General features: G+C 42.2%; 4 protein-coding genes across 5 annotated transcripts; 2 read left to right on the top strand and 2 right to left on the bottom strand.

Annotated features, from left to right (window-relative positions):
* The first annotated feature begins 66 nt into the window (after positions 1-66).
* Positions 67-23,407, top strand: LOC134224401 (integrator complex subunit 2). Of its 2 annotated transcripts, XM_062703725.1 has the most exons (7): positions 67-504; positions 593-1,160; positions 1,835-2,785; positions 6,076-7,366; positions 7,422-7,682; positions 7,757-7,896; positions 23,233-23,407. In XM_062703725.1, the coding sequence occupies exons 1-6, from the start codon at positions 224-226 to the stop codon at positions 7,783-7,785; spliced, it is 3,381 nt and encodes a 1,126-aa protein (XP_062559709.1). In that variant the 5' UTR covers positions 67-223; the 3' UTR covers positions 7,786-7,896; positions 23,233-23,407. The 2 variants fall into 2 exon arrangements, with proteins under 2 accessions (XP_062559709.1, XP_062559708.1); XM_062703724.1 differs by lacking the exons at positions 7,757-7,896; positions 23,233-23,407 and having other exon boundaries at positions 7,422-7,750.
* Positions 16,771-22,779, bottom strand: LOC134224413 (uncharacterized). Its single transcript, XM_062703749.1, has 2 exons — positions 22,518-22,779; positions 16,771-17,457 (listed from the first exon to the last, which is right to left on the bottom strand). The coding sequence occupies exons 1-2, from the start codon at positions 22,639-22,641 to the stop codon at positions 16,901-16,903; spliced, it is 681 nt and encodes a 226-aa protein (XP_062559733.1). The 5' UTR covers positions 22,642-22,779; the 3' UTR covers positions 16,771-16,900.
* Positions 22,826-23,530, top strand: LOC134224414 (large ribosomal subunit protein mL63). Its single transcript, XM_062703750.1, has 2 exons — positions 22,826-23,102; positions 23,233-23,530. Exons 1-2 carry the CDS (start codon positions 22,932-22,934, stop codon positions 23,374-23,376), a joined length of 315 nt encoding a protein of 104 aa, XP_062559734.1. The 5' UTR covers positions 22,826-22,931; the 3' UTR covers positions 23,377-23,530.
* Positions 23,319-26,062, bottom strand: LOC134224406 (apoptosis-inducing factor 3-like). The gene is made up of 3 exons (XM_062703737.1): positions 25,734-26,062; positions 25,230-25,552; positions 23,319-24,912 (listed from the first exon to the last, which is right to left on the bottom strand). Exons 1-3 carry the CDS (start codon positions 25,744-25,746, stop codon positions 23,617-23,619), a joined length of 1,632 nt encoding a protein of 543 aa, XP_062559721.1. The 5' UTR covers positions 25,747-26,062; the 3' UTR covers positions 23,319-23,616.
* Between the last annotated feature and the right edge of the window lie 83 nt (positions 26,063-26,145).

Here is a 26,145-nt window from a genome sequence, read left to right as displayed (position 1 = left end):
CTGACAATTTGCTGATGATTATTATCATCGTTTTTTCCGTTTTTCTTGTGACAAACGTCATCATTCATAAATAAACCGAAACGCGAGTTCAGAGTATTTATTTCAGTAGTGGTAGCGATGCTTTAAATTTTCGAATGTTTTTTAATAAAATTGGTTCGATTTGGTGATTATTCGAGTATCTAGTAATTAAACTAGTGGTCGAGCATTTGCTCCGGTTGCAGCGATGAATTTTGCGCCGGTGACACCAAGGGCCTTCGCTGCCATCCAAAATCTAAACATTGTGGAATTGGCCCAATGCAGCGTCAGCGAAATTCGCCCTCTTCTGCCGTGTTTAGTGCGAATGAGCTTGCTGCCTCCTTTGGATGGGACGAAAACCTGGATGGACAGCCGAAAGCAACTACTTTCGGTACTGGCCGGCATCGAGGTAGTAAACAACATTGTTTCCCTGCTGCAGGTCAGCTTTCACGAGCTGGAAGTTGACGTGAAGAAGGAACAACAGTTGAGGTAATTTACGGATTTTATAGGAAATTGAAGGAACCTTTAAGGATTGAGCAGACAAACATACTTAACGTGCATTGGTTTATAATTTTAGGCAAAAAATCGGTTACACAGCTCAAGATTCCGCTCAGTTCCACAGTCTTTCCAATGGCGTAGTAATGGGCTTTGAGAGAGCTGATATAGTAAGCAAGGTTCGAGTGGTTCTATCGGAACTGTTTTATATTCAAGCGCAAATTCTAGAGCAAACCGCTCAAGCAGCCGTGCAAAAATCATCGAATGAAGTGGTTATAAAAAAATCGGAGCTCTTCGATAACGACATCTATCTGGAGGAAATCGCCGACATAATTTGCATTGCTCTAGCAGAGCTACCATCACTACTTAATTTACTGGAAGTGGTCGACACACTGTTGTACGTTAATAACGGCAGCCGAATCGTTTGCTGGGTGGTGGCCAATATGCCCGATTGTTTTCGTGAGGTCGTCACAACGTTGATTACGAACGGCGATGAAGATACGCCCGAAGGTAAGCTTCGTCTTACTGCACTTTACGAACTGTGCGAAATGAACCCGAGCCAGGCACTGACGACGCGAACAATTTGCGTCGAGCAAACAAAAATGCCGTCCCTAATGCTGAAGCTTAGCTTGAAGGACCCCCAGAATTTGGTGAGTGAGAATTTAGATTAAATTGTTCAATTGTTATCAGACTTTATATTAAGTTTTGATCTACGATGGGACTAATAGAGACTGGATAGAATTTTTTTTGGATAAATATGGAAGCACTGAAAAGTGGTTCAAATATTTACTTGTTTTATGTTTTGTATGTTTATGTTTCAATTCTCCTCTATGAAGTCAAGACAAAATTTTCAAAACGACTTATCTACTTTTGTAAACAAAGATTCAAACGACGATTTGACGAATCTGATAGCTCTCCCACGCAAACTTACACCATCAATAAGTAGGTGAAGGCTTCCGCTACCTGTTAATGGTGTTGGTTTGCGTGGAAAAGCTATCAGATTCGTAAAATCATCGTTTGAATCTTTGTTTACAAAAGCAGATAAGTCGTTTTGAAAATTTTGTCTTGAAGTATTTTCTAGATATTTGCTCTAGATGAAGGTGATCTTCTATATTTGATATTGAAAATATGGCAAATTTGTAGATTTGTAGATATTTTCTACGTCTTCGGCTTTTTACTATATTGAGTTGCATAAATTAGGCAGTTATGTACGTTAAGCATACGATTTCTTTTTAGTTCGCCAAGTCACCTTAATAAAAATTGGAAAAAAAATAGTTCGCCACCTAATTTGCATGTTTTAAAATATGTTTTGTCTATTTTGCAGGTTGCTTTCGTATCAGGACTACTTTTAGGAAATGACCAAAATATCCGTCAATTTTTCGCACTATATGTTCGAACCAGCCAAAAACGGAAAGGAGACGCGTTACACTTGCTGCGTGATGAATTGTTGAAGCAGCTTCAAAATATCATTGTCTTTTCGCACAACTCTCAACTCCCGGAAGAATTTGTGGTACAATCGGCTGCAATGTTAAGGTTATACTGCGCCCTGCGTGGCATTTCCGGAATCAAGTTTACCGATGAAGAGATTATGTATCTAATGCAGCTGATTACTTCGAAACCACCGCCAACACCAGCCGGAATTCGTTTCGTGTCGCTTGGTCTCTGCATGCTGATAGCCTGTCCATCGATAATTGCTCACCAAGGCATCGAAGCAAAGATCATTGAGTGGATCCAATGGCTGATCAAAGAAGAAGCTTATTTCGAAAGCGTAAGCGAAGTATCGGCTTCGTTCGGAGAGATGTTACTGCTGATGGCCATCCATTTCCACAGCAACCAGCTGAACCACATTTGTGAGTTGGCCTGTTCCACGCTTGGCATGAAATTTCCTCTCCGTTCGAACACAATCACGCGCATGAAGTACATATTTACACAGGAAATTTTCACGGAACAAGTGGTTGCAGCACACGCCATTAAGGTCCCGGTCACAATCAATTTGAATGCTAACATACCGGGCTACTTGCCGGTGCACTGCATCCATCAGCTATTGAAGTCTCGCGCCTTTTCCAAGCACAAAGTACCAATCAAAAATTGGATCTACAAGCAAATTTGCACATCGGTGACTCCACTGCATCCGGTTTTGCCGGCCTTGATTGAGGTTTATGTGAATTCTATAATAATGCCAAACCAGAAGGGTCCGATAGAGCACACCAACAAAGCCTTGTCCGAGCAGGAAATTCAACACATTTTTCAGAACACGGTGTTTGTTTCAAAACAGGTGAGTATTATTTTGAATCCTCAATATCTCGGCAGATTACCAATTGAATTCGAAGCGAACATCAATTTTATCATAAGAGATTACTAAGTGGTGGAATTAAATGGAATAGTACTAAACTCGTCTTAAGACAGGCAGACTTGCAACACTTTTCAGGTTTCTCTCTCCATGATTCTTAAATAAAAGGATTTATTCATTCTACTAGTATACGATACAGGCACTACAAATATAATGAAAAATTGATGCGTGTTGACAGAAGTCGATTTTTGGATTTATTTTTATTGTAAAAATGTAATTGTTGCAAGTCAACCCGTTTGAGATAATAATTTTCTTTAAATCAATTTTATAGCTGAATGTGTCCTTAATTTTCTGGATACTACAGAATTAGAATTTAATCAAGCAAATTCGTGTTCATTTGTTTCTTCTGTAATGCATAATGCACCGTTCAAATGTTTTTTCAGCAATGCTTAGCAGAGCAAAATTGAAGATCAGGTTTACTCAAAACTTCTCTAACAATTGTCCCTCAATTGGTGTGTGGACAAATTACTTACAGTTGAAACTCTGTATTAAAACGAGGATATAGAACATCGCTGTCCTCGGATCACCTCCCAGTCACTCCCAGTCACCTCCCAGGCGAGTTACTAACATTTTCTTCTTATTGGCATTACATCCTTATTGGAAGGTAGCTTAGTGCTCGTTCAGCACTTCCACAGTTAATAACCATGTAAATAAGTTAAACAGTTAATAAAAGTGCCCCTTACGCTGGGATATGCGTACTCTGAAGAAGTGCGTAAAGGTGTAAATCCGGTCATATCGCCAAGCTCGACCCAACAATAAAGCTGGCAATATAACGTCCCAAACCCCCCAAGGTGCATGGGTAATGTTCTTAAGCATGATAGGGTAGCGCGTGGGCTGCTTGATGACCTCTCTCTACTGCGAGTTAGGGGCCCTGTCTAGGACGTAGTGGGGTTTGACAGTGAGCTTTGTTAAACCTATAAAAAAGCTATTACTACACATGCGTCCGCAAGCAGACCCTATCAAAGCGACCATGCGCTGCTCTAAGCACAAAAGTCCAGCAGGAGTGCCAAACGGCATATCAGGATTAACACCATTGAGCTCCTGATTATGGTACACTGGTCACAGCAAACGACATTGGACATTCTCGGCTTATGGATAGGATTAGACGTATGGGCTGACGTCGAGCTATTCTGTTTCCTGAGTAATAAAATTCAAAGGTGCAGCCCAATCGTAGGACTACGTAGCTATTCGAAATTGATGGTATATGCCATGATAATTTATATCTTTTTATTAACTAACATTGAGCAAACTGCTCGGAGGACAACTGAATCAAGAAGTGGAATAGTTACACCCAGTTAGATAGACTTTGAGTCTCCAATCGTGGAATGCAGTGCGCCGGAAAGCAGTTTTCTTGTATTCTATAAATTAAGCTCGTTAGCCCCGCCCCTTTGTAATCTGATATGGACGTAAATATAATGTGCACTCATAACGATTGATGAAGGGGCGGGGCTAATGGAATTACTTCATTAGATATAAGAAAGCGCGCGCGAGCCATTTTGGTCGGGATTCCGCAGACAACGGACCGTTCGGTGTCAAATTCTAAGAATCCTATGAAATTTTCTCACAAGATTTTGAATTTGGTTATGAGATGTTGATTATCTAAGATACGTATTGTTGCGAAGAATAACAACAGAAAGTTGAGTTACTCGTCGCTACTGTGGCATTTCGTGCTGCGACGATGACTATTGTCAGCCCTGGCAGCAACACACCGAGCACCACCACCAATGCGATGGATTTCAGTTGAAAATGTTACCAGCGCCCCGTGATGCTGTGTCCGCTCCGCTGCGATCGCTTTGATGCGTCCGCTCTGCGTGAAATCTTGTTCAAACAGAGAATTAGACCGTCTAAGACGAATTAAGTACTGTCCATTTAATTCCACCAGTTAATTTTCGTTATCTTTGCAGATACGTATTTCGACCACAACTGTGTGGTCGTCTTCAGTGTCTCGTACTTGACTCGACTTGTCGACTCTCGAGTCAAGTACGAGACACTGAAGACGACCACACAGTTGTGGTCGAAATACTTATCTGCAAAGATAACGAAAATTAACTGGTGGAATTAAATGGACAGTACTTAATTCGTCTTAGACGGTTTAATACATTCCACTAAAAGAGCTTAATATATTTTTCCAGAGAATTAGATCCAAATCCGCAAGTGATTGATTTTTATGTCTGTGCTAGTGATGCATGTACGTGATTGGTTGGTTTACCTATTTCTAAACTTTTTATCAATTATCGATAATAAATAGTTAAAAATCCGTATTTTCATATCAATAAAATGAAGCGTTGGCTCCTCCTTGATCAATTGGTTCAAAAAAAAATTAAAATCCATCGAAAAACGGCTGAGATATTAAAGTTTGAAGTCTATCATATTTTCGTGACGGTCTCCGATTTTCGCAATCGTAAAGTGTACCCCAATATAGAAATGACAGACGTAGTCCTACGTCAAAAGTGACTTCTTTTTGAAATAGCCAGCAGGCTAATGGTTCGCCTGCCTGCCATTCCTGATTTACGTCGATCCGGTTCCGAACACGGTGCTATAAGCCACCGGAGTCAACCCTGGCATGGACATTACAGTTTACAAAGGCACCCATGGGATAGGCTCAATAGGCGACTATCTACACCAGATAGAGATAATGGCCCGGAGGGGGGACCCTTTTAACATGGAAACAATTTCTACATACAACGAAGGATTAGGCGGGGCGAATTTTTTTCGCAAAGAGTGGGAAGCTGCAGCGACATTAGTGATGTCGCAGGCAGTAGTAGCGAGTACCAGGTATACTGCCAGGCCAGGCCAAGACTGATGTCAACCAGGTCAACAGAAGCTAGGATCCGAGAATATTGTATCCACACCAAAATCGTAAGAATGTCCCGTAGCGCAAATGGCAACACGTTCGCCTTATAAGCGATTCGATTCCTAGTCCCTCCGTCAGTCGCCGGAAGCGGATCCGCACGGTGGCGTTTTGGATACTGGATACTGTGGATACTTTCTCAGCATTCATAAGGACAGAGTTCGACTGTAGAAGAATGCCTTGCATCCATCTAAGAGATGGTGTTTAGTCCCAAATCATTATGTGTGATAACAGATGGAAGGGAGGGGGGTTGCAGCTCTCGTACAATGCTCTCGTCATCCATATACATATGGGACTGACTTGCGATTCAGAGCGTAATGATAACAGGTTATGTCACTAATGCAGAAACTATTTCATATTTCAGGAATCGGGAAAGCAACAACTGGCTGGCAATAACGAAACCGAGCCAATGGATACAAGCCAGGCAGATGAAGCGACTCCCATAAATAACGTTAATTTGACACCTCAGCTGCTGCTTCTGTACTATCTTCTACTGTATGAGGATATTCGGCTCAGCAACATGGTCAACATCATCACCAGTGGCCGGCAGGTGAAGAGCTATTCGAACGAGTTTATGTCGGAATTGCCAATTAAGTATCTCCTCCAGCAAGCTCAAAAGAACCAGCATGAGTACAGTGTGTTATTCAGCCCGCTGTTACGTTTGCTGGTAACGCATTTCCCACATCTATCATTGGTAGACGATTGGATCGATGAGGAGTGCATCTCCCTGGAACATACTTCAAATGTTTCAGTGAGCGAACTCAACATTCTGGAAGCTTTTGAAGAAATTGAACTCAGCCCCGGAAAGGCGATCAAACTGCTGAAGATTATGATGAAAAAGTCTCCGACAGATCTATGGCCCACAGCGGAAACCTTCATTCGCTATTTCAAAGCGATTCTTAGCAGCACGGTTCCTCGGCAAATACAAGAGCTGTACAAAAACGTTTGGATCCGTTTGAACACGGTCTTTCCACGTCGACTGTGGGTGATGTCAATCAATGCTCTGATGCCGGAGGATGCCGTGACGAGGAATTTCAGTCTCACTCAAGAGAATATTTTAATCGATCCCTTGCAAGTATTGCGATGTGATGAGCGAGTGTACCGTTGTGCAAGCGCTTTAGCAATAGTATTACGCATTTTGCAAGCCAGCTTGGCTGCGTCGAAAAGTCAGCTTACGCGCCACATGTTGGACAAACCATTGATCGACGTTGGCAATCAGGTCAAATCGGATACAGATCGCGAAGAGCTCAAGCTCGCCCTAGTCGCATCACAGGAAAGCGTAGCTGTACAAATCCTTCTCGAAGCGTGTCTAGAAACGGAAGACGATCGCATCAAACCCGGCCGGCAGTGGGCACTTCGAGAGATTCGCGGGGTGATATGCTCGTACATCCATCAGGTATTCATTGCAGAGCCATCTCTTGCTAAGTTGGTGCACTTTCAAGGGTATCCCCGAGAGTTGCTTCCGATGACCGTGCGTGGCATCCCATCCATGCATATTTGCCTGGACTTCATCCCGGAACTGCTTAGTATGGTGGAAATGGACAAGCAGATCTTTGCGATAGACCTTACTTCGCATCTGTCACTTCAGTATGCGCTGCCAAAGTCGCTTAGTATTGCAAAGCTTTGCCTGAATACGCTTACAACACTTTTGGGAGGTAAATTGGTCTTGTACGATTTTTTTGTATAGCTCAGGTAAATTTCTGTTTTCAGTGCTGTCCAGCGACACCCGAGTGGAAATGTTCCGTGCGGTTCTTCCGTGTATCGTTCGTTTTGCCGAAGCTTTCCCGCCTTTGCTGGACGAGTGTATTATGTTTTTAATGCAGCTTGGGCGAATCGCTGATTCGCAATCGGCCCTGGGCCGCTCTGTGTCACTGCCGAACCTGTATCTGGGACCGGAAGCAAAAGTTCGTTCTCACAACAAACGTTCTCAGTATGCTGAAAAATTGGTCGATGAAATCAAGGAAACTTTTAGTAAGTTGCTGGATGATGCCGTTATAAATCCGAAAATTTATTGACAACACCTTATCTTGTAATAAATTCTTAAGAATTATCATATGATAAAAGGAACAGATGAGAAGAATTATTGGAAAGAAAAAAAACTCCGCTCAACGATAGCAAGGAAACTGGTCAAAAATATCCCGGCGCATCGTTATCGTACACAAGTCACGAGTCCCATCAACATGCGGTGAGTACATCAATGATTTATTCATTTAAGTATCAATCCATCAAACGGTTCGAAAGAGGAAAACCACAAAATTTATACTCTAGTCATTCCGTATCAATATAAGAGCAGCAATTTTACATGCAACAAAAGAATAAATAAGTTTATTAAAATTGTACTTAGAACATATTGCCATATAGAACATATTGCCATCTTACACCCTAAGTTTAGTTCCTAATTCTATTGTTGTGTGGTGTCAGTGTGGATGTCTATCCCGCGGCGACTGCCAAAACGAGTGTCTGCCTAGACAGACGATTGAAAGCGGAACATGCCAAAGGCACCATAGCAGACATTCCCATTCACCTCGGAGGTCACCCAGGCACTGCTCCGCGGTATTTATTTATTTTATTCCGTCAACCAATGTAGACTAGTACATATACATGTTTGTTTTTGTAAAGCTATAGTATGATTAAACAATAGGTTTTTAACTAAAGTGATGTATAATTTTGATTTTGAATTTATATTGCTGAATTTGTAATGTTTATTCTTCTGAAATATTGTCTAATGTTATACCGAGACATTGTTCGGTCAATAGTTTCACAATGTTGATTGTAAACATTCGGTTGAAAGGCCCAAATTTGGCGTAATTTGTTCAGCAGTGGTTGATTAAAAATAATGTCGAAGTAGCCGAGAAGGTATGTAAAAATTAAATTTCGATAAAATTTCAGTTGAATCAACACGTTGAGAAACTACCTGTATCGTTAACAAATGAAACCGTTGCACATTCTCGACGCTTTTTCAATGTTTGTATGTTTATAAGCATGCAACGTGCTTCATGAGATAGAAGAGGAAATGACTTCCAACCTAATTTACGAAGAGCGTATAATAGAAATTGTTTTTGTACTGATTCTATTTGTACGATGCTGGACCATTATCCCTTAGACGACTATAACTGTGGCTTGCTTATTGCTGCTGTGATGATCGCTATCTATCTGAACGCAGGACCTGAACGATTGCAGATGAAGAGATAGATGACCAAAACAAACCACGACTACCTAGTTGGCTCCACGATCGTACCGCGAAAATACGAGAATAATAATAGAGAAGGAAATTGGTCGAAACCACCGCTTCCAGGTAGCCGAAGCAAGTCTACGAGAGACTCTACACGGCCGCGATGAGCTGACAGCAGGTCAGCTGCAGACTCGAGGATGAGCAACGAGTTTAGTTCCAATAATCGCCGACGGTACATCACCGATACCTCCCTATTTTTCGTAATGTGTTAGATTAGTTGTAAAAGTAGTTGAATAAATGTAGTTTGAAGATTCGTGCTTTAAGTGAAAATAAATGTAGTTTCTTGTAATTAAGATTGTGCTTCGGTAAACGGTGTTGTGTTGTGCTTGGTGGGAAGAAAAACCCAAGGAATCCAACGGTCTCTGAAGAACTCTGAGACGGGAACTATTAGACCCTATCTATTCGCTAGCAAGTCAGTTGGATGCTTTCCCCACTTCGCATTCCCCGTAATCAACAGCACCCAATCGGTCCCATCAGTGTTGAAGTCGGCAGCCAAATTTACTCCACTGATCGAAGGAAGGTAAGGGTCGGCTACCAAACATTTTGGTCCTTCGAACCGGATCCGGGAACCAGTAGGAAGGGATATCGCCATCGTTGCTTGGCCAAGCAGCGCGGGAATATCGCCATCGCGACCGTGAGGAATCGCCATCAAGCCGGAGCACAATTAATTACCCGCCATCAGAACAAGGAGCTACATAAAGGAATCGTTATTGAAGGAAGATTTTGTTGTGGAAGGATATTCACGAAGATAAAGGAGACATTCGCATCATTTGTGACTAGCCAAAACATCTATGAAAACATCAAACTTGGAACCATTTTGCTGACAAAATCTGGAACCATTTGCAGTCAATTCGTTTGGATACTGGTGGAGCATTTGACCGGTTAATCGAATGCACTGGAGTTAGCTGGACGTTCTCGTAGGACCCTTCTGCTGGCGTTGGACCACCGAACAGGTCGGAGTACCCGTTTTTCCAGGTCTCTGGATTTTTTGCCTGGACGATCGAGAACGACAACCGTCAGTGAGGACTACGGAATCGTGGATTCAAGCCAGCCAGGAAGTTTCGTGTGGACAATCGGTGGACCAACTGGAACGAATTTCCATCGCCAGACCGAATTGAGCATTGGACGGGTGCTGCGGACAGTAGTGGAAGAGGGAAAGACATCCTACTCCCTTCTGGGTGAGAGAACTTTTAGTATGTGTACTGCCGAGGCTAGGCGTACAGATAATACACTATTTTGATTTGAAATTCTGTGCATCCTCTTCATTTACTGCCACGCAAGCCCTGATAATTGATCTGCTCGTTAGAGCAAGTCCGCCGATTATGTGTGTGTGTGTATGTGTGTATACAAACTAACCCCCACTGTCTGGCAGTGATGTTATGGAAGAAAGCTGTCTGTTAAAACAGTCAGATTTAATCCGGGAGTTAGAAAGTGATAGCTCTACTGCAGCTCCAGTGACCCATTTCAGAGTGCCTGGTATTTCATGTCCACTCCGAGGTCACTATTACTAACAGTAAGCCCCGCCTGGTTATGCTACAGTTTATCAAATGGATAAATGTATCATAATCAAACTTCCGGATTCAAAATATATATAATATGTTTTGAATTCAGCGCGCATTTAGTTTAATTCATTATACATATATTTTTAAATAGTTGTTGTATCTTACCATTCCAATGTTCCTCACTTTTATTTACTGGTGATCCTCCTCGTTACACCCTATCCACTTCTCCTATTAGCAATTACCATGAACCGAGTTAATAATCAAATTGTCGAGAAGAGTGTAAACAAGTTAAAATTGTTGGGATAAATAAAATGATACGATCTCACAATTTATCCGGATTATAAAGCAGTGAATATAATGAATGTGTATCCTTGATATCATCATCGAATACTCGCGTTGTGAACATGCAAAATTTCCATACGATTATAATTCTAGTCATTACTCAATTTTGCTCGTGATTTTCGCATAATGAAATATCATATAAATCCGTCGGAAACTATAATTAACATATCTGCTGAAGGAATGAAGAACATCCATCCAGCCGTTTCGAGTTATGCGGAAACGAAATAACACAAATTACGTAACGCTGAAGGGGGAGGAAGGGGGTCAAGCCGAACGTTATGAATTTTAGAAAGAACCTGAAGACCATTTCATCTTTATTACATAGAGAAGAAGATTATAACTTAAAACCACAAATACTTTAGGGACTTGGAAAAGAAAAGTAGAACTTAAATAGGTAATTATTCTGAAGAAATCAATCAAATTGGACGAGAGGTATGACTATTTGGTGGCACTCACATCCCATAATGTCAGCTAAGCAGAGGTGTAAAACTGCCACCGGACACGACAAATTCGCAGCCATAGCTTGAGATCAACAAAGGGAATATGTAGAGCCACCAGGGATTGAACTTATCATTTCACTATCATTCAGCATTCAGCCAATAACCCGTTTCAGAGGCGGAACTCCGAAAAGTGTTGTATGGCGGACTTCCAGCGCTGATTCCCCTCTACAACCCTGTCCAAGGGTACATTGCTCTATGTCTAATATTCACCGCGGGAAACGCTAGTATCATTTTATATACTAAATGATAATAACACTTATTATCATTTAGTATATTGAGTGTTCCCAGCGTTTCACGCTCCTAATATTTGACTTAGAGCAATGAACCCCTAAACAAAGTTGTAGAGGGGAATCAGCGCTAGAAGTCCGCCATACAACACCTTTCGGAACCCCGCCTCTGGAACGAGTTATTGGCTGAACACCAAATGACAACGAAATGATAAGTTCAATCCCTGAGAGCCACCAAGTTGATTCTACGTTAAATTGTTTTTAAAAAAGAATCCTCAATTTCAACTAACACACAACCTCGCATGGGTTCACACACACAAAAGCTATGAATAAAAGAAGAATACTCCCTTGCGTCACTGAAACGTCGACGATCACCATTGTAATCCTTGCAGCATTTGATCGAAACCTCAAAACACTCAAAACCTCAAAACCTCACTACACTTTTATAACTTCACCATGTAATAGTTATTCGGATCACTCGAAATGTAAAAGAACACTCAAATTAGGAGATGGAAAAAAACCGTTGCAGAAAATTTTACAGTAAACCATTCCGTTAGAGCAAGTCCGCCGATTATCAACCCAAATTGCATTCTCGACTTTCGGACATGGTTTTGCGAAGTTGTTAGTCCTCCAGGTTAATTCTACGGTATATGTCCTACCGAAGCTATTTCTACGGATATTACATACACACATTTCCTCTTCATACCGCCACAAATAACAAATTTGGAGCTGAGTACGTGGAAACGATCGCTGAAATTTTCTCGCTTTAGGTCTGGATTTTCGGATAACGGGTTTGGTGCCGCTGTTGTTGTTCCAGGTAGGTTGCAACAATATATGCCCGGCCGAAGCCAAGGTTCATTTGGATATTACACCAAAACTTCTCCTCTTCTTTCGAACTTGCAACTTGAGCCGTTATTAAACCGATTTGGATGTGACGTCGTTGGGCCTTACGATTGATTGTTGGATAACCAGAACAGTTACCTGTTTTGTCAGGTCAGTAATATAGGGCAGTATATGTCCGCCGAAGCAAGACTACACGCGGCATACTACACCATCTTCTCTTCTACCAATCGATCGACGTCTCACCATGGCACCGACCACCAGGAAAGCTTCATCCCTGAAGCAGCAGAAACTACAGCTGGAGGAAACAACGGCCTCCTTCGACGAAAAATTTAGTGAGGCTTTAGTTGAACTAAAGTCACACGAAGATTTTGAAAATGAAGAGAAGTATTTCGACAAACTGCGAAAGAAAATCAGCGATCTTTACTACGAAGGGAAGTCTCTGCTTAAGGACAAGGCGAAGGAACTCATTGAACCAGTCAATTTGGAGCAGTCCGTTCGTGATCCAGCGATACAGGTCAGCCAGACCATATATTCGTTTACCGCAGATAAACCTCCAAATGTTCAACGGTGAAATTGATGAGTGGTTAAGCTTCCGGGACTTGTTCACTTCGTTGATCCATTGGAGAACTGACTTGCCAGAGGTGGAGAGGTTCCATCATCTGAAGGGGTGTCTTCAGGGTGGGTCGACTCTTCAAAAATAGTCAGGGCGAATTACCAGATTGCTTGGGACATTCTGTGCAAGCGGTACAACAATAACAAGTTGCTGAAGAAGAAACAAGTCCAAGCCTTGTTCAAGCTTCCCACACTCTCCAGGGAATCGGTGATCGAGTTGCGAACTCTAGTGGAAGGATTTGATCGAATCGTCCAAACCCTCGATCAAATCATTCAACCTGCGGATTACAAAAACCTTCTGCTGGTAAATCTCCTCGTTATCCGTCTGGATCCATATACTCGACGCGCTTGGGAGGAGTTTGCAGCATCTAAGGAGCAAGATGCGTTAGAAGACATCACCGAGTTCCTTCGCAAGCGAATCCAGGTGCTCGATTCTCTCCCGCAAAGGCAGACAGAACCCAAGGCTCTAAGCCAACATACGCTTCCACCTAAACCCAGAGCGACAGCAGTGAAGATCAGCTACAATTCGGTACAATCCACCGGAAGAAGATGCGTGGCTTGTAAGGACAACCACCTTCTACAACAATGTTCCGCATTCTTACAACTTTCCGTGGCGGACAGAGATACACTGCTGAAATCCAATGGACTTTGCCGAAATTGCTTCCGATCTGGTCATCGAGTGAAGGATTGCCAATCCAAGTTTCCCTGTCGGATTTGCAAAAAGCGGCACCACGCCCAAATCTGCTTCAAATCGGAGAAGGAAAATGCTGCAACGGTTATAGCGGTTGCTGGAAGCAGCCGTCCTTCTAACTGCAAGGATTCCCAAGGTTCCAATACTACCCATGTGGCCAACATGGCGGCCACGGACGTTTTGACATGCAACGTTACCCAGATACCCAGAGCCAGTCAAAAGGTGTTATCTACCCCATCATCCGGTGGTCAAGGAGGCCAGCACCACCACCAAGGTCAGAGTGGTCTTCGATGCTTCGTGCAAGAGGTCAACCGGATTAGCGTTGAATGATGCACTTCTGGTAGGGACCAGTTGTGCAGGAAGATTTGAGGTCTATTATCCTACAATGTTCCGACAAAATCTAACTACGCCAACGGATCGACCTTTGCAGTCGATACTCTACCGATTCACACCCCAGGATGAAGTTACGGTGGGGGCAGCAGGGACTATGTCCAAGGGCTTGACGATCCCTCCCCAGGCCATCTGCGAGTTGTGGCGCCTGCCTAGGATGTGGTGGGGTTTGACAGTGGGCCCTGTTAAACCTCTATAAAAAGCTGCATGTATCCGCAAGTAGGCTCCGCCAAAGCGACCGTGTGCCGCTCAAAGCGCACAAGCCCAAGTCCTGGTGTTAGGTGGGACGCAAACAGCCCTGACACGACGGCCCTCCGACGAGACAGGAGGTTTGCGCAGGCCCAATAAGCCGCCTTTAAAAACAACTATTACGAACGACATAGAAGATAATACGACTCGACGAATAAAGGATCACGATTGGAAGCTTGGAACATGGAACTGCAAGTCGCTAGGCTTCGCAGGTTGCGACAGGATAATCTACGATGAATTACATCCCCGCAACTTCGATGTCGAAGCTCTGCAGGAAATCTGCTGGACAGGACAGAAAGTGTGGAAAAGCGGGCATCGAGCGGCTACCTTCTACCAAAGCTGTGGCACCACCAACGAGCTGGGAACCGGCTTCATAGTGCTGGGAAAGATGCGCCAACGCGTGATTGGGTGGCAGCCAATCAACGCAAGGATGTGCAAGCTGAGGATAAAAGGCCGTTTCTTCAACTATAGCATCATCAACGTGCACGTGCAAATCTTGGTAATGACCCAGTGCAGCGCTCTAGCCAGTGCCTCACCACCATGTTTAAATAGCTCTCCTGGTAGTTGGTCAACCCCAGGGGCTTTGTTGTTCTTCAGCCGGCCAATCTCCTCCTGGATTTTCTGGAGATCCGGAGCCGGTAAAATTATGTCCTGCGCGCGTTCTCCCAGGTCCATCACCATACCGCCATCTTCGTCTGCCACATCGCCATTCAGGTGTTCTTCGTAGTGCTGCCGCCAACTTTGGATCACCTCACGCTCGTTCGTAAGAAGGTTCCCGTTTATGTCCTTGCACATATCAGGCTGTGGCACGTAGCGTGGCCCTTACGTGAACGGTTTAACTTCTCATAGAACTTTCGTGTGTTATTAGCGCGGTACAATTGCTCCGTCTCTTCACGGTCTCGATCTTCCTGCTGGCGCTTTTTCCTCCGGAAAATCATGTTTTGTCTGTTCCGCGCCTGTTTATATCGTGCCTCGTTCGCCCTCGTGCGGTGTTGCAGCAATCTCGCCCATGCTACATTCTTCTCTTCCACTAACTGCTCACATTCGCCGTCATACCAGTCGTTTCTCTGATCCGGGGGCAGCGTGCCAAGTGCAGCGGTTGCGGTGGTACCAATGGCGGATCGAATATCTCTCCAGCCATCTTCAAGAGACGCTGCGCCTAACTGCTCTTCCGTTCGAAGTGCCACTTCCAGCTGCTGCGCGTAGTCTTGGGCTAGTCTACCGTCTTGTAGCCGCCCAGTGTTAAGCCGCGGCGTCCGACTTCGACGCGTGTTGTACACCGTCGAGAGTTTTGAGCGCAGGTATACTGCAACGAGGTAGTGGTCGGATTCAATATTCGCACTGCGATAAGTGCGGACGTTCGTGATGTCGGAGAAGAATTTACCGTCGATTAGAACGTGGTCGATTTGGTTTTCCGTTTCTTGGTTAGGTGATCTCCATGTGGCCTTGTGGATATTTTTGCGGGGAAAGAAGGTGCTTCGGACTACCATTCCGCGGGAGGCTGCGAAGTTTATGCATCGTTGGCCGTTGTCATTCGATACGGTATGCAGACTATCCGGTCCGATGACCGATCTATACATTTCCTCCCTTCCTACCTGTGCGTTCATGTCACCGATGACGATTTTGACGTCCCGCATCGTATGTCTGCTCCAGGTGTGCAAAGAACGCTTCTTTCTCGTCGTCGGATCTCCCTTCGTGTGGGCAGTGCACGTTGATGATGCTATATTTGAAGAAACGGCCTTTTATCCTCAGCTTGCACATCCTTGCGTTGATTGGCTGCCACCCAATCACGCGTTGGCGCATCTTACCCAGCCCTATGAAGCCAGTTCCCAGCTTGTTGGTGGTGCCACAGCTTTGGTAGAAGGTAGCCGCTCGATGCCCGCTTTTCCACACTTTCAGTCCTGTCCAGCAGATTTCCTGCAGAGCTTCGACATCGAAGTTGCGGGGATGTAATTCATCGTAGATTATCCTGTCGCAACCTGCGAAGCCTAGCGACTTGCAGTTCCATGTTCCAAGCTTCCAATCGTGATCCTTTATTCGTCGCCTAGGTCGTTGCCGATTATATCGAGTCGTATTATCTCTTATATTGTTCGTAATGATTGGTTTTCCAGGCGGCTTATTGGGCCTGCGCCGTCGTGTCAGGGCTGTTTAGCGTCCCACCTAACACCAGGACTTGGGCTTGTGCGCTTTGAGCGGCACACGGTCACTTTGGTGGGGCCTACTTGCGGATATATGCAGCTTTTTAAAGAGGTTTAACAGGGCCCACTGTCAAACCCCACCACATCCTAGGCAAGCCCCAGAGCGAATTGGCCAAAACCGCCGTTATTTTTATCGGAAAACCGTATAGTCGTGTATAACCGTCGACGGCATAATATTTGAGAGTCTCAATTTTCAGGTTTCAGGTTTTTTCGTCATTTTTTATTGAAGCGAATTTTGTTGTCAAACTAGAAAATCATTGAAAAAACATAAAATAATGTACAGAATAATGTATTGGTTTTATTTTATTCGGCATTAAAGTTTCACTTTCTGAACAAAATTTTGAAAACATGCTATGAATATTTATTAGGGAAAAATGTAAGTTCCTTAACACTTTACTGTCCTTTAGCATTTTTTCCTAAATTTCATAATTTTAGAATCATTCCATGCTTTCTTGCGCTTCATACTCGTGAATTCATTCACGGGCTCCTGAAGTACGCTAATCGAACCCACAGTTTTGTACTCGTAGACAACCGCCTTTGGTCTGTTGGTCCAACATTTTGTCGAATCCCGAACAGAACATGGTTCGATGGCAGCCTTCATGAGCTTCTCCTTTTCGCTAGAAACGTCCACTTCAAGTGTTCGCTTTCTTATTGGTTTTATATTACTGATTTTTGGTAGCGAACATTCAGTTTCAATCGCATCTTTCGTTTGTAGATATGCGCCACTATCTCGCAACAGCTTAACTCCATAGGTATTGGATGAATTTTGTGTCGATTTGCGTGAGTTTTTGTCATTTAGTTCCACAAATGTGATAGTTTGTTCAATTATTGAAGACAGCTTTTTACCAACAAATTTTCTCATGGATTCAGACACATTGATATCACTTTGAAACACATTTTCCTCTTCCACCAAATAACGGTTTGATTTACAAGAAACAACCGATTTAATTGCAGGAACATCTGAAAAAAAAAATCAAAAATGAATTGCCAAGAAGCTAAAATTATACAATAATTTAGTTTTAATTAGAAAACTCAGTTTAATTCGTAGAAGATGACTTTCTTGTGCTTTGCTAAAAGGAATACGAAAAATGCTAATTTGTATGGTCAAAGCTCATTTTTATTGTGTGAGAAGCAAATTAAGGAAAAAAACGCCCCAAGTGCTGAGCACCACTGATCTATAAGGAGTGTTAGCGTGCACTTAGATTGAACTGTTTTCTTGTGGTTAGGATCTGTTTTCCTGCATAGGCTCAGGATCTCCACGAAATTCTGGAGGAGATTGGTCGACTGGAAAACAACAAAGCCCCTGGGGTTGATCAACTACCAGGACAGCTATTTAAACACGATGGTGAGGTACTGGATAGAGCACTGCACTGGGTAATTACCAAGGTTTGTGAGGATAGGGTTCTGCCGCAGGAGTGGATGGAAGGTGTCGTGTCTCATTTAAAAGAGAAGTTGCTGGATTGTAGCAACGACCGCGCAATCACATTGGTGAACGCCGGCTGCAAGGTTACTCTCCCAAATTGTATGCCGTCGACTAGCACCAGTTGCAAAAGAGCACATGGGGCAGTATCAGGCGGGATTCATGTGCGAACGCTCTGCCACTCGGGTATTCGGGTATTCTCTGCCGCTCGGGTATTCGCTATACGTCAACGTGCCCACACATCATCTATTCGTCGAATTCGATAAACTGATACTGTTGATCAAGGCGACGATAGTTCGGGTGATGTGCGTAGTTCGAGTTTCAGGGGAATTCTCGACCCGGCATGGTGATAGTCTATCGTGCCTGCTATTTAACATCGCTTTGGAGGGAGTAAAGTGCCTGCACTATACAAGGGCACAATACTCCTATAGGATACGTATACGACAATCTTATGAAATATTTTCAGTTTGTTCAAAAAAGTGTAACCCGGTTTCGATTCATGGACGTCGTGATTACGAGGCGTGCGTTCACACCACACGCCCATCGACGCTTCGAGAAACTGTCTTGTTGGATACCAAATAAAGAGTTAGAATGGATCGATAAAAGATCCTACGATGTTCATAGTTCAATTCGTATGAAACATTCTCATAAGTTTGGTCGTATGAAAATCTTACGGCCAGTATCCTCAGTGTACCTTCCAGAGCCTTGTGCTCGATTGGACAACCGATTTGACAGCAAACTTCGCCGACGACATTAATATTGCACGCATCTTCGAGAAGATTGAGAAAGTCTACATCAGACTGAAGAGCGAAGCTACGCGGACTAATCATCAACACGTTGAAGACGAAGTACCTGCACGATAGGAAGAGGTTCAAGGGAAGACAACGCGAGCCACTCACCACGAGTTTGTATCGGTGATGACAAAATCGAGGTGGTTGGATTCGTGCACTTGGGCTCACTGGTGACCGCCGATAACGATCCCAGCAGAGAAATTCGGAGATGCATCGTGGATGGAAACCGTACATTCTTTGTACGCTCCGACCGAATTGAGTTAACCGCCGTACCAAACTGACTATCTACAAAACGCTCATTACAATTGATGAGTAAATGCTCTTCAAAAGTTTTCTTCTGTAGACAAGCCAGATATTGGTTGGACTATACCATGATTGAATAATAAGTATTTATTATACTAAGTATAATTGACAGGCGAATTCAACATGGTATTTCAACATAGGAAGAATATTCAAAAATGCTTCTAAAATATTCAGGGAATCAATTTTTTCTTGGACGCGCTTGCGAAACAAGCGACAATAGAGAACCAACGACAAAGCTTTGTTTTTGTCGGAGAGAATAATGACAAAGATTTGATTTTTTTTTGTCAGCAGCAAAAATGAAGACAATTTTGTTGCTAACTATTCATCCCGTTATTTTGCATTATCTCTACAGCAAATCAGAACATGCTATGGAAATGATTCTTGTCATATTGCGTTCGGGTTCTGATAAAGGCTGGTTGCGAGGTGCGTTTGTCAGTAACAAACTCTGTTGACGACAAAGGGTATATTGAAAAGATATTTTAGTTACTAGATAAAGATTGTCGCTTCGGTTCCCTTTGTTCTGCTGTCCGAAACATGTGTGGTACATACCTGTCAAATCGTATGGATTTTCCTTCTTTGACATTTAGCTCCCCTATCCTCGCCAGCAAAAGATGTTCCGGACAGCGACGACAGCGACAATCTTTATCTAGTAACTAAAATATCTTTTGTATATTGTTAGGCGTTGCTCGAATATTGATTCCCTGAAAATATTATTAACAGTGTTATATTGAAAACTTCGGAAACTACATGATAACATTTAGGCTTAATAAGTAGCCATATTTCTATTCAAAATAATTCAACTTTCGTGTTGATAATCTAAAAGAAAATCAAATTTCTAACCCGAAAAATCAAACTTTCGGTTAAGATTTGTTTTTATGTTTTTATAAGCATTTTGGAGTATACATTCTATATTATGCCTTGTCGGGTGAAGAAAAAGCATCGCTCAGCCCCGATTTTGTTTTTGCGCTTTGCAAATTGACTTAATATGCAATTAATAGTGATATAAGTGTTATTTATAGTGATTCTGGTCGTGCAGAACTCAATAAATTGACTTTTCCAAATGAATAAAGGCTCCCACAGACCTAAGCGATTCCATCGCTGCGACGGCGACAACTAGTCGCCACGATTCTATCGTTTTGTCGCTACCGGCAATGTTCCATTTACGCTTCCATACAAACGGCGACAGCATCGCAGTCGCCAAGCGATATAATTGCGTCGCGTGTGTTTGGGGGGGACGGGGACCTTAAAAGTGTGCATGAATCTGCTGTATTCCTCTCGCAGTGTTTGTGATGTTTTTTCTGCAACTTGATTACCACCCACTTTTATTTTATACATCCTACACAGTGACATTATAGACGAATCCAATTAAAAATAAGAAGAAGACACACGACGGTGTTAACCTTCTGTCTGTGCTCAAAAAAACTTACGTTGTCTGTGCTCTGGGGTCAAATTGACCCCAAATTAAAATTGCTATAACTTTTTTAATGCTTGGCCAATTTTGGATTTTTGGGGCTGTTTCGAAAGATAATTTAATCATATTTCAGGTCGTTACCAAAGATTGACTATTGGTGGGCGGGTAAATTGCGGGGAGGGGTTTTAGTGAACAAGGGTATAAAACTAGTGATTTTTCATGATTATTTTACTTATAACCGAAAATCCTACCCATTTTGAACTGCACCTTTTTTAAAAAGGTTATGCAGGAAGGCATGTGCTCTGGCATGAGGCGTTGATAAGTTTAGAACTCGGCCGCCAGGTGGTGGTATATTTGAATTCATTATTTTGGACTACTTAAGATATTCCGATATATAGAATTCTCCTCATTGTAAATATTCTTATAGCACAAATTCAAAAATTGGAAGACGTACTCATTATATTGAGCACCGTTTTGTAGTGCTAGACATCCTGAACAATGTTGCCGAATACAACTTGAGTGTAGGTATGAGGGATCTCAAGCTAAAGTAATATTTCATATATGCAAGAATATTGCAAGTCCGCTAGCGCCGTCTATTTGTAAATTTCCTAATTATTCATTCCGTCACATGACAGTCCATTCCCACCAGACGAACTTTATTAAAGACGTCATCTTTACAAATTTCAAATTTGTGCGATAAGAATATTTACAATGAGGAAAATTCCATATATCGGAATTACTTGAGTAGTCTAAATTAATGAATTCAAATATACCGCCACCTAGCGACCAAGCTCTAAACTAATCAATGCCTCATATCAAAGCACACGCCTTCCTGCATAACCTTTTTGAAAAGGTGCAGTTCAAAATGGGTAGGATTTTCAGATATAAGTAAAATAAGCATAAAAAATCACTATTTTTGTACCCTTTTTACGAAAACCCCACCCCGCGATGTACCCGCCCACCTATAGTCAATCTTTGGTAACAACCTGAAAGATGATTAAATTATCTTTCGAAACAGCACCAAAATCCAAAATTGGCCAAGCATTAAAAAGTTATAGCATTTTCAATTTAAATCAATTTGACCCTCAGAGCACAGACAACGTAAGTTTTTTGAAAATAGTACACTGTAGCGCATATTTTCAAGATTTTTGAAGTGAATTTGCACCTAGGAAACAGATCTCGGCGATTTTTACCAAACTACCAAAAATTAGGAGAATCGGTTGAAAATTAAAAAAATGGCAGCCACTCAAAGTGGCCTGGGGTCATATTGACCCCAGAGCACAGACAAAAGGTTAACTTTGACAAATCCTACAGCACAGCATAGGAAGATCATTTTAAAATGCTTATAATAAATTCTAGACAAAATGTAATTCAAATCTGATTGATGTACGATACGGAAAAAAGTTCTGAATTACAAATTTGGAAGCTAATCTCAATTTTTTGTATATTTTCCAAAAATGTATCTATCATACAGTTCGAAACTTTTTCCGTATCATACATCAATCAGATTTTATTCACAATTTGTCTAGAATTTATTATAAGCATTTTAAAATGATCTTCCTATGTTATGCTGTGCTGTAGGATCTGTTAAAGTTAACACCGTCGTGTGTCTTCTTCTTATTTTTACTTGGATTCGTCTATAGTGTTGGTGATTATGGATTCGGAGAACTAAGGCATTTTATGAGACAGATCGAAACAGCTGTTTTTCTCGTGTTTATCTGCTTTGACAATTAGTGGGAGCCCGTTTGTTTGGTAATTTCGCGCTGAACATTCCGATGGATCGCATAATCAATTTTGCCTGTTTTACTTTTCGTCTACCCGGGTTTTTCATGTGATTCTTAAAACGTGTCGTTAGATTATTCATACCATTGCATTCTAAGCATGAAATCCTGAAGAAAACACGAATGAAAAGTAAAACATTACAAGCATTATTCTGTGTTCGGACCTAACGGAATGTTCACGCAGAATCATACCAAAACAAAACATTAGAAGTAAATAATCGGGCCACCGCGAAACGTCTCATAAAATGCCTTATTCGATTATCGTCAATAAACAGGTGCAGGTGCACTTTGGGTCATTTACCCTATATACTGACCTTTTTCTGGTTTGTTTAGATTTTCATCAGAGTTCTTCTGAAACATTGCATCATTAATCAACGTTGTATCGGCAGCTTCCAAGAATCGTTTGATATTTTCATCTTCCGATTCAGAACTAGACATTTTTGTGGATTTTTAGCACTTTTAACACTTTTTTTGAAATACTCTGTGTGTTGTGTCGGTTGTGTGCGAAGTGTATAGGTCGGGTCGGAACCAAAACAAAAATAAACAAGGAAATGATTTGATGATGGATGGCACAGAGATGACACTACTGACGATGACTTGGCGTGGCAAGCGACGCCCTTCATGAAACTAACCCCACTGACGTTTTGGTTCATAACAAAACATCACGTTCTTCTGACCGGTTTTGTAATCAGTTTTGTGAATTTGCTGCAAATTTGTAACGAAATATAATGAAATTAACGGTGATTAATCTGTTCAAAAAAACCGTAAATGGACACATCTTCCGCGGGAAAAATCGCCTGGTCAAACGGGTGACTCCCGGGTCAGTAGAAATGCTACGTCGCGATTATGAGCAAACCGAGCGCAACATGGCTTTACTGCTGAAGCCCTATCTAACGTTGGTAAGAATTACATTTTAAGGGATTCATAAATTTATTTTGCGAAACTTACTGTGTGCCTTTTGAAAATTAATAAACTGCGGCGATAATTCATTCCTCATTTGCATCAAAACTATTTCTCATATACTTTCAGGAAGAATCTTCCGGTCACGCAAAAGAATTGAACAAAAAAGAGCAAGTCGTCAACAAGTGGCGAGTGCAACAGCTCAAAATGAAGCCCCATGTTACGATTTCAGAGCGGCTGGATCACCTAAACGTTAAGAATGTTTGGGATTAGGAGGACATTTTTTCTTATCGAACCATCAAAGGTTAGTTCTTTGCTTTCTATCCCTTATGTATTGCATAGTTTTATTGCGCAGAATAAGTCAATAACATTTATTTAGACTTCGTTAAAGGTAAATAGCGATTAAATAGATATTGAATTCAACAAAGCAATGACATCCAATTTGAAATAGAACAAAAGAACATGGCCAATTATTAATACTGCTTCCGGAATACAATATGGCGAAATTGGTATTTAGATCCACTTTGTCCAAGCGAATGGATCCGGATTAAGTTGATTTTCATAGAGTACTTTTCCTTGTGATAAGTATTCTGCGAACTGCGCCACCACCGGACTGCGACCACAATCTGCCATTCCTATTACTTTTCTTTCGGCGTCCAGATAGAAGGCAACGAATTTCAGTTGCTCGAGATCGCCTTCAATAATGATATCGTGCGGTGTTCCGTAGCCAACATATCGAATGCCATTTCCAAACAGCATAGTCCAAAAGAATGGCACCGTTCTAAGTTCCGTAGTCTTCCCGACCATGTTTAAGGCTGCTATCCTACCATGATATTGGGCCAAACCATAGTGACCAATTGTAGCGCGCTCGTTATTGTTACAAAGGACTGGTGCATTGGCAATGTCTCCTCCAGCATAAATTCCTTGAACGTTTGTTTCTAGGAAAAGATTCGTGTCCACTGACCCGTTCTTATTAACATTGACCTCAGACTCGTTCAGAAGTGTAGTACATGGAATGGAGCCTACACCCATAATACAGATATCGGTTTTTATAACGGTTCCATCGTTTAATTCAACGGAAGTCAGTTTTTGGTTATCATCACCAATGCAACGTTTGATACCAGAGTTCATTATAAAATTAACGCCCTTTTCTTTGAATAACTTCATCACTCTCTCGCCTACTTGTTCGCCAAAGGAATCCATTAATGGCACTGCGCTTCGGCCAATCACAGTCACTTTGGCCACTTTGCCCACACAATATGCTGCGGCTTCGAGTCCTATGAAACTCACTCCAAGAATCACTACTTCCTTATCCGCATTGAGTTGATTATGTACATATTTAGCGTCTTCATTTGATCGTAAAACGCAAACATTGATTAAATCAGCACCCTCGATAGATGCCTTTCTCGCCTTCGATCCCGTAGCAATATAAACTTTGTCGTATTTGATTCTATTACCGTTATTGAGCAACAGTTCGTTATTAGTGCTATCTAGTGAGACAACTTCGGTACCCGTTATGGTCTCGATGTTGTTTTCCGCGTAAAATTGCTCACTCCGTAACAGTTTCTTGTCCAGCTCAAAATTCAAAAATTTGCTAACCATTATTCGATCGTACGGTAAGGTTGGTTCTTTGTTGATCATGACGACACGACCCGTAAATCCTTCTTGTCGCAATGTTTCCGCACAGATTGCACCCGACGGCCCTCCACCTATCACCACAAACGTGCGCTCGTCCTCCTCGAGCTGGTTTATCATTGCTTTGGTGCGCTTACCGGACTGCAACTCTGAACGTTTTGCTCGTACTTTTACCTACAATTAAAAATTGAGTTTAATTGCAGTTTGTAGACATTTGATTCTAGGCATTTCTTGTCGTTAAGTAAGTTAACAAGACACACAAGACGAAATGGTAATGAGGTATACACGATCTTCTTTAAGGACAATGCACATGTCGGCGAACACCTTCTCGGTCCACAAAAAAGTAATTGGCGGAATTTACGCTACAGCTTTTTTGGCATCATTTTATGGCTAAAGAGCTGGACAGAAATTGCCGTGGGAAAACTGTCAAAACGTACGCAAACGTATCTATTCTGCTCAGCTCTTAACAATTGTCCGACTACAGAACTCACCCGCCCTTGCTCCACGGAGACCTTGAAGCATGGTATCGAGTCCTGACCTGGGAAGTCTTCGATGTCTCCCGTTTCGATGTTGAAGCACGCTCCATGCCACGGACAGCGTACTCTGCCCTCGCCTAATGCTCCCGAAGACAAAGGTGCACCAAAGTGGGAACAGAGATTTCCGACCGCTGACAACTTGCCCTTCTGCTTAACCAACAGGACTTTGCCACCGTCCAGATCAAAGGCTTTCATGTCATTTTCCCCAACGTCATTCTCATTACAAATAAAGCTTTCAACATATTCATCATCGTTGGAGCTATCTCCTTTTTCACTGGCTGTAATATGAATTAGAAGTAAGAGTAAAAGTACTGATTACAATTTATGAACAGAACATTTGAATCACAGACAAAAAGACGCTACACTTTGCAATACCGAAACGAATTGGTTGATAAAACAATGTGCGACGACTTATTTTTTCATTTCTAGTTAAACTTTTGAACGTTTTTAAGACCTTACACAGAAGTGACATCTTTTTTTCTTGCGTCCTCGTCGGAAGATTGAACAGCTATAACTGAACCTTCGAAGCTATAAAGCACGCCTAACATATGTGGATTTTCTAAATAGCCAAAAAAGGGAGAGTCAGCATGACTGGTCGGTTCCATGACAACCAATCGACTACAAAACACCTCAAACTTGTTAGTGTAGTCTGATTACCAGTGATGAATGTGTGCACCTGCTGTTCAGAAGTATAAAATAGAGTGACTTCACTATCGTCTGTGACGCAGAATCAAATTAAACCGTCATTTTGGGATACATTCGAGGATGACGTCACATAGTAGATAAAAATGCTATCAATATGGAATGAGGTACACAATAAAAGATAATGAAAAATAATAATATTCGCGAACGCAGCTTTGCTTTCAAAATC

This window comes from Armigeres subalbatus, chromosome 3 (genome assembly GCF_024139115.2).
Source record: "Armigeres subalbatus isolate Guangzhou_Male chromosome 3, GZ_Asu_2, whole genome shotgun sequence".
Lineage (NCBI taxonomy): Eukaryota > Metazoa > Arthropoda > Insecta > Diptera > Culicidae > Armigeres > Armigeres subalbatus.
Note: the sequence above shows the minus strand (reverse complement) of the source record. Positions and strands in the feature narration are given on the sequence as shown.

Excerpts from the sequence above, each read along its gene's own strand:
- LOC134224401 (XM_062703724.1), top strand. The coding sequence starts at position 224 with ATGAATTTTGCGCCGGTGACACCAAGGGCCTTCGCTGCCATCCAAAAT. Across the intron at positions 1,161-1,834 it reads TGAAGGACCCCCAGAATTTG|GTTGCTTTCGTATCAGGACT; the intron begins GTGAGTGAGAAT and ends TCTATTTTGCAG. Across the intron at positions 2,786-6,075 it reads CGGTGTTTGTTTCAAAACAG|GAATCGGGAAAGCAACAACT; the intron begins GTGAGTATTATT and ends TTCATATTTCAG.
- LOC134224414 (XM_062703750.1), top strand. The coding sequence starts at position 22,932 with ATGAAATTAACGGTGATTAATCTGTTCAAAAAAACCGTAAATGGACAC. Across the intron at positions 23,103-23,232 it reads TGAAGCCCTATCTAACGTTG|GAAGAATCTTCCGGTCACGC; the intron begins GTAAGAATTACA and ends ATATACTTTCAG.
- LOC134224406 (XM_062703737.1), bottom strand. Across the intron at positions 24,913-25,229 it reads TCTCCGTGGAGCAAGGGCGG|GTAAAAGTACGAGCAAAACG; the intron begins GTGAGTTCTGTA and ends TTTTAATTGTAG.
- LOC134224413 (XM_062703749.1), bottom strand. The coding sequence starts at position 22,641 with ATGTCTAGTTCTGAATCGGAAGATGAAAATATCAAACGATTCTTGGAA. Across the intron at positions 17,458-22,517 it reads TCTAAACAAACCAGAAAAAG|ATGTTCCTGCAATTAAATCG; the intron begins GTCAGTATATAG and ends TTTTTTTTTCAG.